The sequence below is a fragment of the Nansenia antarctica genome (assembly GCF_963989245.1).
Source record: "Nansenia antarctica genome assembly, chromosome: 9".
Classification (NCBI taxonomy): domain Eukaryota; kingdom Metazoa; phylum Chordata; class Actinopteri; order Argentiniformes; family Microstomatidae; genus Nansenia; species Nansenia antarctica.
The window spans coordinates 8,847,865-8,867,864 of NC_137679.1; the positions used below are offsets into that span (position 1 = coordinate 8,847,865).

The 20,000-nt window shown below is 49.2% G+C and overlaps 1 protein-coding gene across 1 annotated transcript in view; it reads right to left on the minus strand.

Annotated features, from left to right (window-relative positions):
- Positions 1-20,000, minus strand: part of shank2b (SH3 and multiple ankyrin repeat domains 2b) — a gene marked incomplete at both ends in the record, with an annotated part of 107,323 nt that overhangs the window by 66,652 nt on the left and 20,671 nt on the right. Inside the window, one exon of the mRNA XM_080539049.1 lies at positions 17,131-17,197. Within this exon, the coding sequence (XP_080395175.1) occupies positions 17,131-17,197 (67 nt within the window). The remainder of the gene's footprint in view (positions 1-17,130; positions 17,198-20,000) is intronic.

Genomic DNA, 20,000 nt, shown 5'->3' on the forward strand with positions numbered 1-20,000 from the left:
CGAGACCTGGTTGAGGGGCTCACCCGGGCTATATTTCTGGACACCCCTCCAGAAGCCACGTCATCGTCTCGTCATCTAATACCGACAGACCATGCATCCCGTTGGGTGGGTGGTACACCGGGCAATCCAGGATAATATGGTCTGCGGTTTGGTCCTCTGCGCCACACTCGCACGACGCATTTGGGGCCAAGCCCCATCTGTGCATTGATGAGCGGAAACGCCCGACGCCGGTCCGGAGACGATTGAGCCTCACCCAGGATAGCCTTGGCAAGTCCATCCCGAGGGGCTCAGCGCCGGCGACTGGGATGTGGTCGCGGAGTTTGGAGGTGTTAGCCTCCCACTCCGCGCGCCACATATAATCCGCCCATCCTGCCGCACTGATGTTGAGATCTCTGCATTGCTGCCTGAGATCCTGTGCGGCAGGCACAAATGGGTGTCTCGACTTGAGACGCCGGGAGGGCTCCGCTGTTATAGTGAGCCTATCATGGAGCAGATGGTTATTAAGCTCCACGGCCCGGCAGGCGAGACGTGCTGTGGCTCCCATGCGGCGGAGGCCTGCGGGCTGGATGCCTGCTAGGATGGGAAGGTTGTCCACGGGGGTAGGACGCAGGCATCCTGTCACAATGCGCAAGGCTTCGTTTATAGGCGAGTCGATGAGGCGGGTGTGGGCACTGCGACACCATACTGGGGCGCAGTATTCACTAGTTGAATAAACGAGGGCTAGGGCTGCCGTGCGCAAGGTCCTTGCGCCGGCGCCCCAGCCCGAGCCAACCAGTCGCCTCATCAACGCCACACGAGCTGTTAACTTCTTGCGCAGTGACTCGAGGTGTCGGCGAAACGTGAGCGTCCTGTCCAATGTCACGCCGAGATAGATTGGCTCAGCGGAACATGGCAGGGGAGTTCCATCTAGGTGTACTCTAAGCTCACGTTTAGCCTCCCTGTTGTTAAGGTGGAAGGCAGCCGACACCGTCTTTGCCTCGCTAAGCTTCAATCTCCATTTCCGGAAGTATGCCACTAGTGTCTGCATGTCCTGGCTCAGAATCCCCTCCACAGACTGCCAATTTCCAGCAGAGTACACCACTGCGAGGTCGTCTGCGTAGGCGTACTTCCGCGAGAGTGTGTTGGGCAGGTCATAGGTGTAGATATTATAGAGGAGGGGGGCCAGGACCGATCCCTGAGGGACGCCGTTCTTAAGGCGTCGAAGCCTGCTTAGCTGTCCGCGACCGGTGGTGAGGGTAAAGCTGCGGTTACGGATGAGCTCCATGATCATTCTGACCATGTGCCTGTCCGGCAGCAGGCGGAGCAGCTTGCAGGAGAGGCCGCGATGCCATACGGTATCGTAGGCAGCCGTCAGGTCTATAAAGACGGCCCCGGCCTTCTTTTTTGCCGAAAAGCAATCCTCGATGTCTTGAGTCATAAGGGTGACTTGATCTACGGTCGACCTCCCGCGTCGGAACCCGGCCTGCTCACGTGGGAGCAGCGGGTCGACAATTGGTTCGATGCGGGCATAGATGAGACGCTCGAGGATCTTGAAGGGGATGCATAACAGAGAGATGGGACGGTAACTCTTAGGGTCCCCTTCAGGCTTATTCGGTTTAGGGATCGCAACAACTAGGGCTCTTCGCCAGATTTTGGGGATCTTGAGTTGGCGCAAACAGGAAGTGAGGAACGCTCTCAGCCAGGACTTCAAGGCGGGTGCGGCATGGAGAATAAGCTCCGGGCAGATGGAATCAGGCCCCGGAGCTTTCCCTGGCTTTAGATGCTGGAGGGCAGCAGCGAACTCCTCCGGGGTGAATTCACCGGAGATGTAGTCACTGCTAGGTGTTGGGGCCCTCCAGAGGTCTGACACTTCTTTTGCCACAAGTCGAGACGACTCGCGGTCTTTGCCCTCGTATGACCCACTTTTCACAAATTGTGATGCGATTTTATTTGCAGAGATGGGGCAGTGACGGGGGGAGTGTCTGGACCTACCAGTGAGATTGTTCATGATACTCCATGCCTTACGGCTGGAGTGCGAGAAGTCGATGGAGTCAATGGCCTCCTCCCAGCGCTCCTGTCTTTTACGGCTGAGTCTTGACAGCAAGGCTGTTGCGAGCCTGTCCGACTCAGCTCCTGCAGGGGCCTGGAGGAAGGCACAGTGGAGCTTCTCACACTCCTCATCCCAACACGGTTTGTAGCTAATGCGACGTCCGCGTGGGATGGATTTTTTTTGCCGCTTTCACCAACATGCCGCAGAAGTCCCGGTACGCCTCATCCACGTTGGTAGAGTTAGGCGATGGGAGGTGCCTTGTGGATTTGTTGGTAAGGAGGCGGAAGCGTTTCCAGTCGGCCTTTAGGAAGTTCCACCGTTTCACTGGCTCACTCGGAACAAGGTTCACGAGTTTGGCCGTTGTTATCAGTGAGGGTCGATGTTGAGACCTCGGGAACTTTCCTAGCACACGTCTATCGGGGAGCCGGTTGTCAGCGCTGGCACTCGCGAATGCCAGGTCAGGGTTCGTCCCAGTGTTCCAGCGACCGGAGCGGAAGCTGGCTGCGCCCTTGGGGTCGTACAACAGGGCCAGGCTGTTATTAGCTGCCCAGACAGCCAGGTTCTCTCCGTCGGGTGAGTTGGTGCGGTAGCCCCAGTCTTCATGCTGGCAATTGAAGTCACCAGCATAGATACAGGGGTGGGGGAACACTGGTAGACACACTGGTGTGATTCGCGAGGGTGGAGGTTTGTAGACGTTGATGATTTTTAGACCGGCAACGTCCACGCACAGCCACTCAATCTCCGAGTCAGCCGGGGATTGGTCAGCGAGAGTCCAGCTCAACCTTTGTTGGACAAACGTGGCGAGGCCATGCTTCCTGCTCAGGGTAGACCCAGCTAGAGACCCTAGGGGTCTCTAAAGCTAGACGAGCGAATAGAGAGCACTCAGCATCCGTGCATGTTGATGTGGCGTGGCAAACACCTTCTCGTGGTGCCCCCCGTAAGTAGCTAATGACTGCCAAAAGCAAGAAGCGAAACAAAGTTTGCCAACCAGGGCCCCTCACCCGGGCTGGTGTTCGGCAGCAGCCGGGGGAGAGGTCTGCTGACCTCGAACCCAGAATACTGCAGCTGAACACCGAAGGACTATCAACCCATTGAACCCAATCTCCTAAATCCCTAACCCTCTATGCACCTAGCCACATCCTAGGTAACCCCTCGAACACCTACCTACTCCTGAAGATCTGGAGGGATTGGATCAATCAATAATTTAATCAATCAATCAATCACATTTATTTGCAGTAGATCTAAATACGGTCTTGTACACTTTGAAATGTAGAAATGTCACCTTGTTGCTTTTATTCTTCCCACCCTCGCAGTCTCGCAGATCTACAGGAGTGGGTAGGGTTCGTTCGGAATTCAGTCCCAAGTTTGACCCCACAGAGTTAGGCCTCTCTGAGGGTGTGTTCTCACTAGAACATTTGCTTCACTTGGAATCGGAGTTTAGGATAAAATGTGTTTGCTCTGCGTCGTTTGGAGCTGTGAGAACGCGCATTTGAAGTAACTCCCGGAGCAAAGCACCAACGGATGCTCCGCTTGAAAAGGGTGGTTTCGCTCCGGTTAGAAACGACGCATCCATCACTTTGCTTTTGGTGAGAACGCTGCTCAAGGCAGTCCATAGGAAAACAACAGCGCATGCGTGTTGATCTGGATAAGAGCGCGACGAACGGGCAATTTTAAATGTTTCTGACCAATCAACTACCACGTCTGTTGCTTCGATTGCGTACGTTACTTCGTTTACATAAAGGGCTGTGAGAACGCAAATCAGAGAAACTATTTCTCTAACAACAATGTTGCAAACTCATCCACTTGCTCCGGGTCTCGATTCGGACTTTCATGTGAGAACATGACCTCTGAGAGACTGAGAACAAGCCTCTGCTTACGAGCACGGACGAAGCCTGCTGTGTGGAGAGACAAGAGCTGCTTTATTTATGATCCTCTCTACAAGACACCTCTACACTAACAAGATTCTTCTCTGTATCGGAAATGTCAAATGACATTCCCAAGTTGCACAAAGTCCTCTCCCTTACCTCCCTCACCCACACCACCTGGGTTACCATACGTAACCAAAGAGATCATCACACAGTGATGTAACCTTCCTGAGACCTGAATTAGTGTCACACTCACCCAACCAGCCGGCTATAGTCAGGACTCAAGTTGTCAAAGAAAATCAGGGGGGATGGTGGTTTTATCATAATGGGGACAATTTTAGCATCCCCACATCGTCAGTGACTTGGTAAAAATGTCATTGCATGTGTGCGTGCCCCCTCCCTCGCCCACAGTATTTTACTCAATATGCGTGAAACTAAATGTTGAAATAGCAGTAATACCACGTTCATTGATAACATGACATAAGGGAAGGAAAGGGGGGATGGCAGTTTTAGAAGGGGGATGCCATCCCCCCTCAACTCGAGTGCTGGCTGTAGTTTTGGTGAGGTAATGGTTAGCACGCTCGTTTCAAGAGTCGGTTGTGTAACATGGTTTCAAATACACGCTCTGGAAAGACATCCTGTTACATAGAGAATGTAATGGCTTAGATGGCTGTGTTTAGTCAGCCGTGCAACAATAATGTCGGTCCACAAGGCATAGAGATGAAAGGTAAAGGAGAGGGAGAGGGGGAGGGAGGCAGGGGGGAGGGGGAGGGAGGCAGGGGGGAGGGAGAGGGAGAGGGGGAGGGTGGTACCCAACCCCCCACTGCCTCGGAGAGAGTGCTAGATCTCAGCCTCCCTCCCCTGCCTCCCTCCCCCTCCCCCCTGCCTCCCTCCCCCTCCACCGCCTCCCTCGCCCTCCCCTGCTTCTCTCACTAGCAGTGGTCACAGGATGGCCTATCACCAACACGGGAGGCAGAACCTCAGGAAGGTGATATGCATATAGGGAAGGAACCATAACAAACACTTAATCTGTGTGTGTGTTTTCGTTTTCATGCAGTTGTGTTTTATGACTCAATCTCTTCATCTATAACCGTCACAGACACGATTCTAAATTCACCCGAAGCAGAGACGACAGATTCAAGTTGGATTTTGTCCTACGGTGACATTGGCAGTTACAACCGACATTGTCTCTACACAGAGATGACTTTTAAAGTATGTTTTTCCCCAGACTCTTGGCAGCTAACTAAGAAAAACCATGAACATCTTGGTAGGCAGAATAGTTCTAGAATATAATAGAAAGTAATACTGGTTTAACAATTTACGTTTTCCAATGTAAACATTTAACCCTTATCTTACCCGGTAAGTTGACTGAAAACATACTGTATTCTCTTTTCCAGCAACGGCCCTGAGAAAACTGATTCACACTCACTTTTACCCGTGACCCGTTATGTGCGGTTCAGAGCGTGAGGAGATCTCTCAGCACATTCAACATGCATTACGTCACGATCAAATGTTTGTCCAAGAGTAAACACACCATTCTTGCCACTACATAACAGGCAGCAGATGCACAGCTGTGCAAAGTACAAAACCCATTCTCTCTGTTCTCTTTGACGTGTGTCACACAAAGTTCTCGTAGTTAGTTCTAATTAAAAAACCTGAGAAAAAAACAACAAAAAACCTTCAGAAACAATTTCCAGAGCTCAACAGTAGCCTACAGTAGCAGAGTATCATCTCTTACCTTCTTTCTTCAAGGCATTCAGAAAAGACTTCATGTTTTCCTCACTTAGGTTTTTTTCCTTATTGCTTAATTGTTCATTTGAATGCGGAAGATGATGAAATAAAAATAAAAAAGATATATGGATGGATGAGGAGGATTTCAGGAAGGGAAAAGCAGTGAGTTCCAGAAGAAGCCTGTGACAATGAGGCTGGGTATAGGCACACGGGTGACAGAGCCCCCCCCCCCCCCACATGGTTCTGCCTGTCACTGGCAGGGGAGGAGGAGAGGAGCCACAACACACCCGCTCCACACATCCCTCTCTCTCTCTCTCTCTCACACACACACAGACTCTCACTCTCTCTCTCTCTCTCTCTCTCTCTCTCTCTCTCTCTCTCACACAGACTCTCTCTTTCTCTCTCTCATGCTCTCTCTCTCTCACACACACACTCTCTCTCTCTCACACAAACTCTCTCTCTCACACAAACTCTCTCACACAGCCTCTCTCTCTCTTGCTCTCTCTCTCTCTCTCTCTCTCACACACACACTCTCTCTCAATCACACAAACTCTCTCTCACACAAACTCTCTCACAGCCTCTCTCTCTCTGTCTCTCTCTCTCTCTCTCTTCCATACTCTCTTTTTCTTGCTCACATACACAATCTCTCTCTCCTCCTCAACTCTTGCTCACACGCGCTCTCTCTTGCACACTCTCTCTACCTCTCATGCGTACACAATCTCGGTCTCTTTTTCTCTCTCTTGTACTCTCTTTCTCTCTCCAATTCTCTCTCTGTCTCTCTCCCCCCCCCCCCCCCCCATTTACTTATTCATCTCTCTCTCCAACACACACTGTAGAGCTCGAAGCACTTTCTTTCACTTAGGCTCACACTAAAAAGAGAAACAACAAGATAGCAAGCTTGAGTGGATGGCATGGATGTGTCAATTATGCTAATTTTGGACGAGAAAATAAATGACTAATGCAACTGCAACCCTTGTGATTAACCTCATTACTGGTAGTTATTCTGTTAGATGACAATTTAAGCTAGAGTGCTAAAATCTCATCTTCAAACGCTTATAATAACCCAAGTTAATGGAATTACTGTGAGTGGCTGTCAAACATAATGCGGAGAGAGAGGGGTTTCAACGCTGTACAGTGCAGCGCAATTAACCATGCATGGATCCATTTTCAGCGGCGGCTTTAAGAAATAGGATTTTAACCCTTCGCTTCCACGAGAACAGCTGTATCGGAAACAAACCCCTTTGTGTTGCTAGGCAACCGTAGCGAGGAAGTCTAAATTCGTCACTGCAAGTTGCTTTCGGTTGTGACTCCCTATTACTGTGTAGCTATGTGCTGTGCTGTGCTGCGCTGCCTGGTTGTTTCTTAGACAATTTCCGAATCATGTGGGATTAGGGAAAAGAAAAGGCATCCCTGGAAAACTGTGTTTGATGATGTCAGCAGCTCTAAGAGAACTACTTTAATTGGCTAAAACAAGCTTCCATCAACATCCCTTCACACTGAAACAAAAACACTGTACTTAGTAGTAGTAGTATAGCAGAACTAACAAACACGTCCAAGACCTTTCCACATCATTCCAATTGAAAACATTATGAATCTTCTACAGGCTATGTCGTGTAAAACTGTAACAGTAAATGCTGGTAGGTAAATGCTGTGCGTCTAGGACGAATTCCAACAACAACCAACCGCTCTCATGTGTTCATGTCCTCATTAACACATCAACATCAACACCCCGTCAATCAAGAACAGAAAGGGAAGCTTTGTGCAACAAACGCCATCTGCAAACAATCATGGCATTCCACTGAGTGGAGCAGCTTGCACAAAAAAAAAAAAGAAACGGCAAACGCAAGAACACCTCCGGAGCCAGACAGATCAGCTTATTTGGCACCTGCCAGGTCCATATAGATCTGTTATGTAGGACTAGATGTTGATATCCCTCGATACATACATACTTAAGGCACCGATGAGACTCTGTGGTGTTCAAATGAGCGATGGCATCCTTTGGGTTGTCAAGTGGGCGCCCTCCTTCATGAATGTTTCGCTGATAAGCCCACGACATCTCCAGAGGGTTCAGCAGTGAATCCCAGCGTCCCAGGTTCACTCCCTAGATGCGATCAGCTCATTTGAACGCCCGGGTCGAGTCCTTTCTCTTCATCCACAGCCACTGGCTCCCCTTTTCAGCAGCCCTGGAGAGGTCCTTGATTGCCTGCCGGTGGGTCTTCCCTCGCACTCCCATCTCCCTGAGTAGCCTGGATGTTGAGGTGGCTACGAACCCTCTGCAGCCTACTTCCACTGGGCGTACCTTCGCTGTCCAGCCTTGTTGTTGGGCATCTGCTGCGAGTTCAGTGTACCTCAGCCTCTTCCGCTCGTAGGCCTCCTCCACTGCACCCTCCCAGGGCACAGTGAGCTCGATGATGTAAACGAGCTTGAGCGAGGCTGACCACAGCACAAGGTCTGGTCGCAGGTTGGTGGCTGCGATCTCAGCTGGGAAGCAGAGTTTCTTGTCCAAGTCTGCCAGCAGCTTCCAGTCCCGTGCTCTGCCCAGCTGCCCAGTGTCTGGTCTTATGGTGGTGAGGCTGGCTTGACCCTCGCCCTCCCGAACAAATGGTGCTGGCTGCCACTGGGATGATGGGGGAGGAAGGGCGTTCACACTTGTCCGTTGACTTTCCAGCACTGCTGCAAGACACCTTAGCACCTGGTCGTGCCGCCAGGTGTAACGGCCTTGGGTGAGACTGGTCTTGCATCCCACTAAGATGTGCTTCAGTGTTGCTGGACTTTGACATAGAGGGCACGTGGGGTCTTCGCCATACCACTGGCTTAGGTTTGCAGGAGAAGGCAGGACATCGTAGGCAGCCCTGATGGTGAAGCTCGCTCTGAATGCCTCCATCTCCCACAGATCTTTCCAGGAGATCTTCCTCTTTTCCACTCCTTCCCATGCCATCCACTGCCCTTGCTTTGCCTGCGCCACAGCTTGTGCGCGCCTTCCTGCTTCCTCTTCCCGACGTACCTCCTGGACCACCAGCTTGCGTCTCTGAGATGGATTGGCCTTGCTCCAGGCCGGTGTACTAATCCCGAGGCCAAGACCACTCCTCCCCTCCTGCACTCGGCCCACAATGTCCCTGTGTCTGAGTGCTGCCTTTGCCTGCTCAGTTGCAGCCAATGGGGTCCACTTCCTCCCAGTGGCCAGGATGGGGGCAGCTTGGGCTACAAATGGATCATTCGAATCCAGAAGCATCATCTCCAGTCTGACTTTGGCACACTTGTACTCCTCTGTCAGACTGGAAATGGGCAGGTGTAACATCCCTTTGCCGTAGAGCCCAATGCTGCTGAGGCACCTGGGAAGGCCAAGCCACTTCCTTGCATATGAGTTGACCAGTCTCTCCAGCTTTTCCACCTTTGAGAGAGGAACTTCATAGAGGGTTAGTGGCCACAAGAGACGTGGAAGTAGTCCATACTGCATGCACCAGAGCTTCAGCTTGCCAGGAAGCAGGGTTCTGTCGATGTTCTCCAGGCCGCTGGCTACCTCCTTCCTGAGCTGCTCTACTTGCTCTTTATCTTTGAGGGAGGCATCATACCAACGACCTAGGCTCTTCACAGGCTTCTCGGAGACCGTTGGAATGGGTTCTTTGCCAATGTGGAAGCGGTGGTCTGACAGCTTCCCCTTGACAATGGAGATGCTTCTGGACTTGCTCGGCTTGATCTTCATGCGAGCCAACTCAATGTTTTCCTGGAGCTTTCTTAGTAGCCGTACTGTGCAAGCCTTGGTCGTGGTGAGTGTTGTGAGGTCATCCATGTAGGCTCTGATCGGCGGCAGCCTCAGCCCAGGTCTTATTCGCTGTCCGCCAACCACCCATCGAGAGGCCCGAATAATGACCTCCATGGCCATGGTGAAGGCCAGCGGGGAGATGGTGCAGCCGGCCATGATTCCCACTTCCAGATGTTGCCATGCTGTGGTGTACTCTGCTGTGGTCACGCAGAGCTGGACGTCCTGGAAGTAGGCCTTGACAAGGGTTGTGAGAGCTGGTGGGATCCTGAAGTAGTCGAAGGCTGTCCACAGGAGGTTGTGAGGGACTGAGCCAAAGGCATTCGCGAGATCCAGGAACACCACGTGGAGGTCCGTTCCCTCCTTCTTGGCGACCTGGATCTGATGCCAGATGACACTAGCATGTTCGACACACCCTGAGAAGCCTGAGATGCCTGCTTTCTGGATTGACGTGTCAATCAGGTTGTTTCTTTGCAGGTATCCTGCCAGCCTATGAGCAACCACGCTGAAGAAGATTTTTCCCTCGACATTTAGAAGGCTAATCTGCCGGAACTGTCCGATTTCTGTTGAGTCCTTTTCCTTAGGGATAAGGATCCCTCCGGCTCTCCGCCAGGACGTTGGTATCGCCTTCTTTTGCCACACAACTTTCATCAGCTTCCAGAGGAATCTCAGGACATCTGGTGCGTTTTTGTAGAGCCTGTATGGAACTCCGTTGGGACCTGGAGCTGACGCGGCCCTTGCTCTACGCACAGTGTTGTCTACTTCACTCCACCTGGGTGGACTGATATCTAGTTCGTGCTCTGGTGGATTGACTGGTGGCATGTCAGGTGGGAGTGTGACCTCTTCCTGGTGTCGGTCATCTGTGCAGCCCTTTTTCAGATGTTCTTCCAGGTGGGCCTTTGCCACAGAGAGACTTCCGCTCTTCTCCTTTGTGAAGAGAGTCTTCACAAATTTGAAAGGATCTTTGTAGAAGCGTGATCTTGTTTGCTCCTTCCTTCTGCGCCTCTTCAGGAGGTTTTCAGCTCTCCTCAGTGTTGCAAGCCTGCTCTTAATCTCTTCCTGCAGTAGGTTTATTCCTTCTTTCTCCTCCTCTGTGGCCTTCCTCCATTGCTTCTTCAGCTGCCTCCTCTCCTTGACTAGTCGGTCTATTTCTGTCTGCCTTCTGGACTTGGTGGGAATTGACTGAGTAGATCGTTTGCCTTCGACCACTCCAAACTGTTCCACTCCATAGGCATAGATGAGGTTGCCCATTCTCTCCAACTTCTTCATGGTGGTGCCTCTGATCCCTTCTAGGATGTTGCAGAGATCAGTGTTGACCTCCTTCCACAGCGTCTTGTTGCAGGACTTTGGCCACTTGACTAAAGGCCTTCGCCCCTGGATCTTCTTCTCTGCTGGTGGTCGTGATGTGCTGGATTCAGGTTGCTCTCCTGTGCCTTGTTCTTCCTCCTCTGGGACAGGGGTGTTGATGTCCTGCAGACTGTGGTGTGTGTCCTGCTGCTGAACTTCAGTCGACTGACTCGGCCTGCTTCTCAAAAAGTAGCTGTCGATGCGACTTCCCTGTTGACCCTTCTTTAGGCACCCTTTCTTGCCCTGGTGTATCTTCAGGCCATGGGTGGAAGTAACCTTTGTCCAACCACATACGCAGTTCTGGAGCGTGTGTCCTGCTGTAGCTGTCGGAGCCTCAGGTATGCTGATCATCAATCTCGTAGTCTGTTCCGTTCCTGTGTTCGTTACCGGGTTGTCTGCCGATGAGCCATCTTCCGCCCCCGCTCTCGCAGGCTCAGGGGGTATTTTCTTCTTAGAATTTTTCGTAGCCAAGTTTGGGTGGGACCCATACACTGTTCGTGCTGGATCCCGCCGCCACGGGTAGCTAGCCCATGGCGGCCCCGTTGGGGTCTATTCCCTCCTGTCAGCTGTCTTTCCATGCTGTCGCAAGGTCTTTCCCTTGTTGCCAGCTGCACTTTCACAGCAGTCACTGGTTCACCAGATGATCAGATCTGTTATGTAGGACTAGATGTTGATATCCCTCGATACATACATACTTAAGGCACCGATGAGACTCTGTGGTGTTCAAATGAGCGATGGCATCCTTTGGGTTGTCAAGTGGGCGCCCTCCTTCATGAATGTTTCGCTGATAAGCCCACGACATCTCCAGAGGGTTCAGCAGTGAATCCCAGCGTCCCAGGTTCACTCCCTAGATGCGATCAGCTCATTTGAACGCCCGGGTCGAGTCCTTTCTCTTCATCCACAGCCACTGGCTCCCCTTTTCAGCAGCCCTGGAGAGGTCCTTGATTGCCTGCCGGTGGGTCTTCCCTCGCACTCCCATCTCCCTGAGTAGCCTGGATGTTGAGGTGGCTACGAACCCTCTGCAGCCTACTTCCACTGGGCGTACCTTCGCTGTCCAGCCTTGTTGTTGGGCATCTGCTGCGAGTTCAGTGTACCTCAGCCTCTTCCGCTCGTAGGCCTCCTCCACTGCACCCTCCCAGGGCACAGTGAGCTCGATGATGTAAACGAGCTTGAGCGAGGCTGACCACAGCACAAGGTCTGGTCGCAGGTTGGTGGCTGCGATCTCAGCTGGGAAGCAGAGTTTCTTGTCCAAGTCTGCCAGCAGCTTCCAGTCCCGTGCTCTGCCCAGCTGCCCAGTGTCTGGTCTTATGGTGGTGAGGCTGGCTTGACCCTCGCCCTCCCGAACAAATGGTGCTGGCTGCCACTGGGATGATGGGGGAGGAAGGGCGTTCACACTTGTCCGTTGACTTTCCAGCACTGCTGCAAGACACCTTAGCACCTGGTCGTGCCGCCAGGTGTAACGGCCTTGGGTGAGACTGGTCTTGCATCCCACTAAGATGTGCTTCAGTGTTGCTGGACTTTGACATAGAGGGCACGTGGGGTCTTCGCCATACCACTGGCTTAGGTTTGCAGGAGAAGGCAGGACATCGTAGGCAGCCCTGATGGTGAAGCTCGCTCTGAATGCCTCCATCTCCCACAGATCTTTCCAGGAGATCTTCCTCTTTTCCACTCCTTCCCATGCCATCCACTGCCCTTGCTTTGCCTGCGCCACAGCTTGTGCGCGCCTTCCTGCTTCCTCTTCCCGACGTACCTCCTGGACCACCAGCTTAGAAACAACTGGGAACGAACACTTTGCTCGGCTGCCCTCGGACAGGCGGTTCAGGACCATGTTCGCAAGGACAAACAGACTGAAGCTCAGCTTCTACCCCAGGGCCATTCAGGCCCTGAACACAGCAAAGACCTAGGTTCTAGGCCCTGGACAATCTAGACAATTTGATGGCAGCTACTAGATTGAAATCAAGTGCAACACTGAAACACAACTGTGAACATTTCAAACCTGCAAACTGCGACACTTTAAATGAATGTGCAATAACACTATGTGCAATATGACAACCCTCGGGTACATAAGGTTCAGAGATAGGAAATGTTAGAATACGTAGGTATAGCATAGCATAGAGTACAGCACAGTGTTTTATTTGTATAGTATTGTATAGTGGATAGTGTACATAGCCTTTATTTATGTAAACCAGCTCCTTTCCCTTCTTGTTTTTTTAAGTTTTTTTTTTCTTTCCTAGCACCAGGGGAGCCCCCCCTCCCAAATGTCGTTGTTTGGTACCTGTACTATATAAATGACAATAAAGACCATTCATTCATAAACCCGAGAGCGCATTCTCAACTTTTGAGGCCGACAGTTGGGCTTACAACTCTCATCATGAGAGTGTTTTTTTTTCTTTTTTTTTTTCTCCCTCTGCTACATACTGTATATAACTCTGAACACTTCAACATGTGTTCAGAGTGTCTCTGTACTTAACGCAGCCACCTATGCGTTCCTGATACCGCCTTATGTTCATTGTTTTATACTGTATGTCTGAAACCTAAATGTATCTGTCTTTATATGCTGTATAGCCTCTTGGCCAGGTCTCTCTTGGAAAAAGAGATTTTAAATCTCAATAGAGTATTCAGGTTAAATAAAGGTATAATAAAATAATAATTAAAAAACATATCACGCAATAAAACCAACAGGGGTAATTGTACACAGGACAACACAGTAGACAGGTAGACATAACACTCGCGAGTTACCTAACGACCATGACAATAAACTACTGTTGCTACGGCCATCGTTATAAGAGTCTGCATACTCTACTACCACCCATCCCTACTCAAGGAATCCCTACTGAGAACCAACCAGATCGCAGATCCCCCCTAAGCTAGTTATCACATGGGATCTGGGAACCATGGCAACCACAGGGTAATGCCATTCATATTGATGGTTCTATTAACGTACTGTATAAGGGAGGAGGATTTCCATACTTGACATGGTTGAACATGACGGTTACATACAGTGGCATACATGTTACGGGCTTGCCTTGCGGTCGTCGGTAACAAAGTCACGCCAGATGCTATAGCTATGCATTCTATCTATTTAGTCCCTGTAGCCTTCTGTTAACCTGCTGACGTCAGGTGACCTTTCACTCTCTTTCACTCTCAGGAGAGACAGGGCGTGAGCTTAGCATTATAAGGTTCTATCTCTGTTTAGGGTAGTTCAGAGATATTGAGCATCAAAGTTTTTACATTCCATTATGTTTTGTGAGATGGAACCTTTGTATTTTATGAATTACTAACTCAAAAATGTCAACATTTAAAAAATAACACCACACAGGCATTAATAAACACCTAATGGATCAGATTATGTAAAAAACTAAATTTTGACAAAAATGGAGATAGAACCTTATAATTCTAACGTCACGAGGGGAGGATATTCTGCCTTACTGTAAAATAACCCTGGAGGGGGGGAAATACATTAAATGTATCATTCCATTTAAGTAGGCAATTCAAGTGCAGGACAGGAGTAGCAGAAAACCGAGTGAAACGCAGTTGTACTTGGATGAAAGATGTACTGTGTGTACCGCATAGCAAAAATGTGTCTGTTCATGTTTGAAGAGGGAAGGACAGAGATGTTGTGACACTTATTAATAAGATTGCCGGCATTACCGGCTGGCCCCGAGGAGAGGAAGAGGAGAGGAGAGGAGAGGAGAGGGGAGGGATGACAGAAGTGACGAGCGAGAACAATGACAGAGAGATTTTAATTAGATAAGGCTGGCAGCACTGCGAAGGTAATGTCCTTTTGACGTTCTCCAGCGTATTTTTCACACATTAGAAGAGCCGTGATGGGGTCACAATGAACCCTGTGAGTAAAAAAAAAGTTATATCTTTGCACCCGATAAAATGTCAGGAAGCCTCCTTTCATGACGTTTCCTAGATATGTGCGTTCTACCACCCCAGTATCCTTACATTTTCTAAATCACATCAGGATAAGCTAGTATAAAGTTAGTTTGCCGTTTTTCTCTGTAGGAAGCAGGCTAATTTACAAGACGGCCAACTAGTGGTCGTTGTGTGTAAGTAGCAGATTTACAATATTAAAAAAAGGCGGCTCTACTAGTAGGTAAAAAAGGCACGGCTGTTCTAGTATTTAACACCATACAGCACTTACGACTTTGCGTACAAGCTACCGAGGATGCAGTTGGACTCCACCATTGTTTCCTGGATCACAAGCTAACCTGACCAATAGTGCCACAGTTTGTATGGCTCCAGGGATGTGTGCTGGACTCTGGCTCCCTTCCTCTTCATCCTACTAATACCTCAGGCACAACATAGACGCTGGCCATCTGCAGAAGCTCTTGGAAGACTATGATGCTTTTGTGGGATGTGTCAGCATCAAGAGAGGTGACACAGAGAGGCTGAACAAGCTTGTTAGGAAGCTCTGGAGGAGGTGGCCAATAGGAGGAGGAGGACCAAACTCCTGGTCATCATGGGCAATCCCTTCCCATCCCCTACACGACACTGTGGCAGAGCAGAGAAGCTGCTTTAGCAACAGACTACTACAACCACGCTGCCAGTGCCAACCAAGAAAATCAGGGGGGATGGTGGATTTTATCATTTATCATCAATTTTAGCATCCCCACAGTGTCAGTGACTTCAGTGTCAGTGACTTGGTAAAAATGTAATCGCATGTGTGCGTGCTCCCTCGCCCACAGTATTTCACCCAATATGCGCACAACTAAATGTTGAAATAGCAGTAATACCACGTTCATTGATAAAATGACATAAGGGATGGAAAGGGGGGATGGCAGTTTTAGAAGGGGGATGATTTTGACTGTTTTTATTTCAGGGGGGGGATGCCATCCCCCCCTCATCCCGCCTCAACTTGAGAGCTATAGGAGATCTCTACAACCACGCTGCACTAAGGAGCTATAGGAGATCTTTACAACCACGCTGCACTAAGGAGCGATAGGAGGTCTTTACAACCACGCTGCACTAAGGAGCTATAGGAGGTCTTTACAACCACGCTGCACTAAGGAGCTATAGGAGATCTTTACAACCACGCTGCACTAAGGAGCTATAGGAGGTCTTTACAACCACGCTGCACTAAGGAGCTATAGGAGATCTTTACAACCATGCTGCACTAAGGAGCTATAGGAGATCTTTACAACCACGCTGCACTAAGGAGCTATAGGAGGTCTTTTCTGCCTGCTGCAATAAGACTGTTCAACTCCTCCTCCTCTGGCTGGACCGGGGTGATCAGGCTGGGGGATGTTAAACCATACTGGACTGTTCTTACTGTATACAATGTTTCAGATGGCTATTTTATGTCTATTTTTATCATTATTTGTATTCTATTATTCAAAAGTCACTTTATTTTGTTGTTTGCGGTATGAGCTGCCGTAACACCATCATTTCCCCTCTGGGATCAATAAAGTACTTACTGCATCTATCTATCTAAGTGAGCAAGTATGTGCTTACCCGCATGCATACAGTACAGTATGCGTGTGTGTGTGTGTGTGTGTGTGTGTGTGTGTGTGCGAGCGTGTGTGTGTGTGTGTTTGTGTGTGTGTGTGTGTGTGTGTGTGTGTGTGTGTGTGTGCGCGTGTGTGTGTGTGTGTGTTTCCATCTCAGTGCCTTTCTACTACACAAGTATGTAGGTCAGTTCCACTGAGTGCTGCTTCTAAGTGTGGAGCCAGATGATGGTTTATAGCTAAAGACTGCAGAGCGAACACAGAGCATGTGTCCACACACAGTGGCTTCTGGCCTGCTGCTATTACATTCAATACAATACACCTGTTAAAAACCCTTTACAAACCGCGGACTGGATCCGAAACCCTGCTATCACAAGGTTGTCCAGAGAAATTGTACAAACACTGAACAACCAAGTTGATCCAATTTTGAGTTGAGTGCTTTGAGTTGCATTCATGTACGAAAGGCGCTATATATAAATAAAGTTTCACTTCACAATTTCACTCTTCCTAGAACTAATACTTTTTATCTTCTTTTTTTTTTACATTTCAACCATTTAGCAGATGCTTTTATCCAAAGCAAGTTACAATTAGAGATTACAGGGATTAACTGGAGTAATTTAGGGTTAAGTGCCTTGCTCAAGGGCAAAGACTAGTGGTGGTTGTCCCAGGTGGGATTTGAACTCATGATCTTCTGATCTCCAGTCCAACTCACTATCCACCAGGCCAGCACTGCCCCATATACAGAATTTACAGTATACAGCAGGATTAACAGTAGTCAACACACACACACACGCACACACACACACACACACACACACACACACACACACACACAGACAGAGACACACACACACACACACATACACACACACACACACACACACACACACACACACACACACACACACACACACACACACACACAGGTTCAGTTTGATAACTTACCAGTATCAGTCTCTTTATGGTTCTTGATGAATTCCGCTAGTTCAAAGTTCCCTGCAGTAATGGCCACCTAGAACAGAAAGACACCTTTGTAGTAGAACATCATCATAGGGTCATTTTCACAAACACAATTCTAAAACCTTTTTGCTTTGATGACAAAAAAAGAGCCCGGGATTGAACAAACATCGTGTCAATCCATCCAGAACGCATTCCAAATCTAAGACCATACAGTAAGGAAAACCATAATATCCACAATGATATGAGCAACATTACACCTTGTTTTCAAATGACTGTTAACTGAATCACAACCTGAATTCATCTTAACTCATTCACTGCCAAGGGAGAATAACGTCACCCAAAACTGTCCAGATTCTAGGGTGCCAAAAGTGAGTTTATTCACCCCCAAAATGCATACGTTATGATGCTTTGTTTCTGTAGCCAATCAAAACCTTGTTGCTAGGTAGACCCTGGCACCCTAGGTGGTGAGTGTTCCGGAACTCTTTGGCAGTTGGTGTCTTTGGCAGTAGTTAATGCACTAAGAATAAACCGTATGCATAGGCAGCCCAGATCTCATACGTGGTGGGTGGTAATAGACAACAGTAGGAGAAAACTGAGTCAACCTCAGCCAGCCAGACCAGAGGAAGACTCTCTCTCTGGCCACTCTCTTACACAACAACCAGGTCACTGGAGTAGGAGATACACCAGGGCAGGTAATAATAATAATAATAATAATTCATTATATTTATATAGAGCTTTTCCGAGGCTCAAAGACACTGACAAATATGGGAAAAACGGAAAACACAAGCAAACAACAAGCAACAGATAACATGAGCACATAGGACACAGAGTTAACGAACGGGGAGGCGGGTGGCAGGGTTAGGGGAGATGGTTAGGGGTAGGGGAGGTTGTATGCATGTCCAGGGGGGGAGGGGGGGTGGCAGGGTTAGGGGAGATGGTTAGGGGGTAGGGGAGGGTTGTACGCATGCCCAGGGGGGAAGGGGGAGGTGGCAGGGTTAGGGGAGATGGTTAGGGGTAGGGGAGGTTGTATGCATGTCCAGGGGGGGAGGGGGAGGTGGCAGGGTTAGGGGAGATGGTTAGGGGGTAGGGGAGGGTTGTACGCATGCCCAGGGGGGAAGGGGGAGGTGGCAGGGTTAGGGGAGATGGTTAGGGGTAGGGGAGGTTGTATGCATGTCCAGGGGGGAGGGGGGGTGGCAGGGTTAGGGGGGATGGATAGGGGTAGGGGAGGGTTGTACGCATGCCCAGGGGGGGAGGGGGAGGTGGCAGGGTTAGGGGAGATGGTTAGGGGTAGGGGAGGGTTGTACGCATGTCCAGGGGGAGGGGGGGTGGCAGCTTCCCTTCTACACACTCGGGATCATCATCAAATCAGAACATCTAAACGGAAATCTAAATGAATTCCTACCACCTATCACTCTGAAATACAGTCTGAAATGTGGGCAGATATGAGAAAACTATTTCCTTAATGACCCCCCCTCTGGCATAAATGGCAAAAGAAAAGTTCCTCAAAATATGAATTAGTTCGTTGGTCCATAACTGAAATGGACACAGAGCAATAATTGACGCTGCAGTATAGCAATGCTGTCAATAATACTGTCATGGAAATTGCTGTAATTCTGTTATAATACTGCAGCAATAGCTACTACAGTGCAATGCTGCTAGCAGATCTGTTAATGCTTCAACCAAATCCACTGTATGGCATGGCAATGACAGGGGGCTGGCTCTATAACACTTAATCAGCCATGAGGGCTCATTTGACCCCTGTGAGTAAAAAATGTTTTTATATCTTTGCACTCAATCAAATTTCAGGACCCTCCTTTCATGACTTTTCCTAGATATGTGCGTTCTACCACCCAGTATCCTTCCATTTTCTATTTCTTACGTTATCACATCAGGATAAGCTAATATAAAGCTATTCTGCAGTTTTTCTGTGTAGGAAGTAGGCTAATTTACAAGCGGCCAACTAGTACCGTATTTTCCGCACTATAAGGCGCACCGGATTATAAGGCGCACCTTCAATGAATGGCCTATTTTAGAATTGTTTTCATATACAAGGCGCACCGGATTATAAGGCGCACCGGATTATAAAGCGCATAGAATAGAAAATACTGCAGTCAAACGTTTGACTGGGGTTGCGTTACGCCCAAGCTCCACCTACTGCGTTGCGTCACCTCTCCATCGGTGTTGTGTCAACTTCCCGTTGTCCATGCTCCACCTGAGCGTTGTCACCGTCAACGTTCTACCTGCTCCACTGTCAAAAATATATATTTTTCCACCTCAAGTATCAGCCGTTCGTCATCCATTTTTGCAACAAGCGTCAAGGACCTGCGGTGATTCACAGCTGACTCGCGTGAATAGCAATTCGCAATAGCTGCGACCACGAGATATAGAGTAGTTAGCTACAAGCATTTTCAATCTGGTATTATCTCTATTAGTGGATTAACCGCTGTGGTGATTTAACAGCTGATAAAAATACATCAAGTAGACTACAAACAGAGCAAAACAACAAAACAACACCAGAAAACAACCAATAGGCTATACAATTATAACCAACAACCAATATGTGACAGCTCCTGGTGAAATGTGCAACGTAATTTTTCAGTTTTGTGACTCTGAACGCAGCCACAGCTACGAACACTGCTAACAAAACACATCGCTACGAAGGTCTAAACCAGGGGTCCCCAAACTTTTTTCTGTGAGGGCCACATCATTTTTCCTTTCTGTGATGGGGGGCCTGGGTCGGTCTCTAACATAAAATAATATGGAACGGAGTGGAATGGAGGCGGTTGCGCAAAGCAATTGCGCGCAGGAGAGCACTGGTGGATGCAAACAAAGTCTAAACAGTTGAATTTGGATGG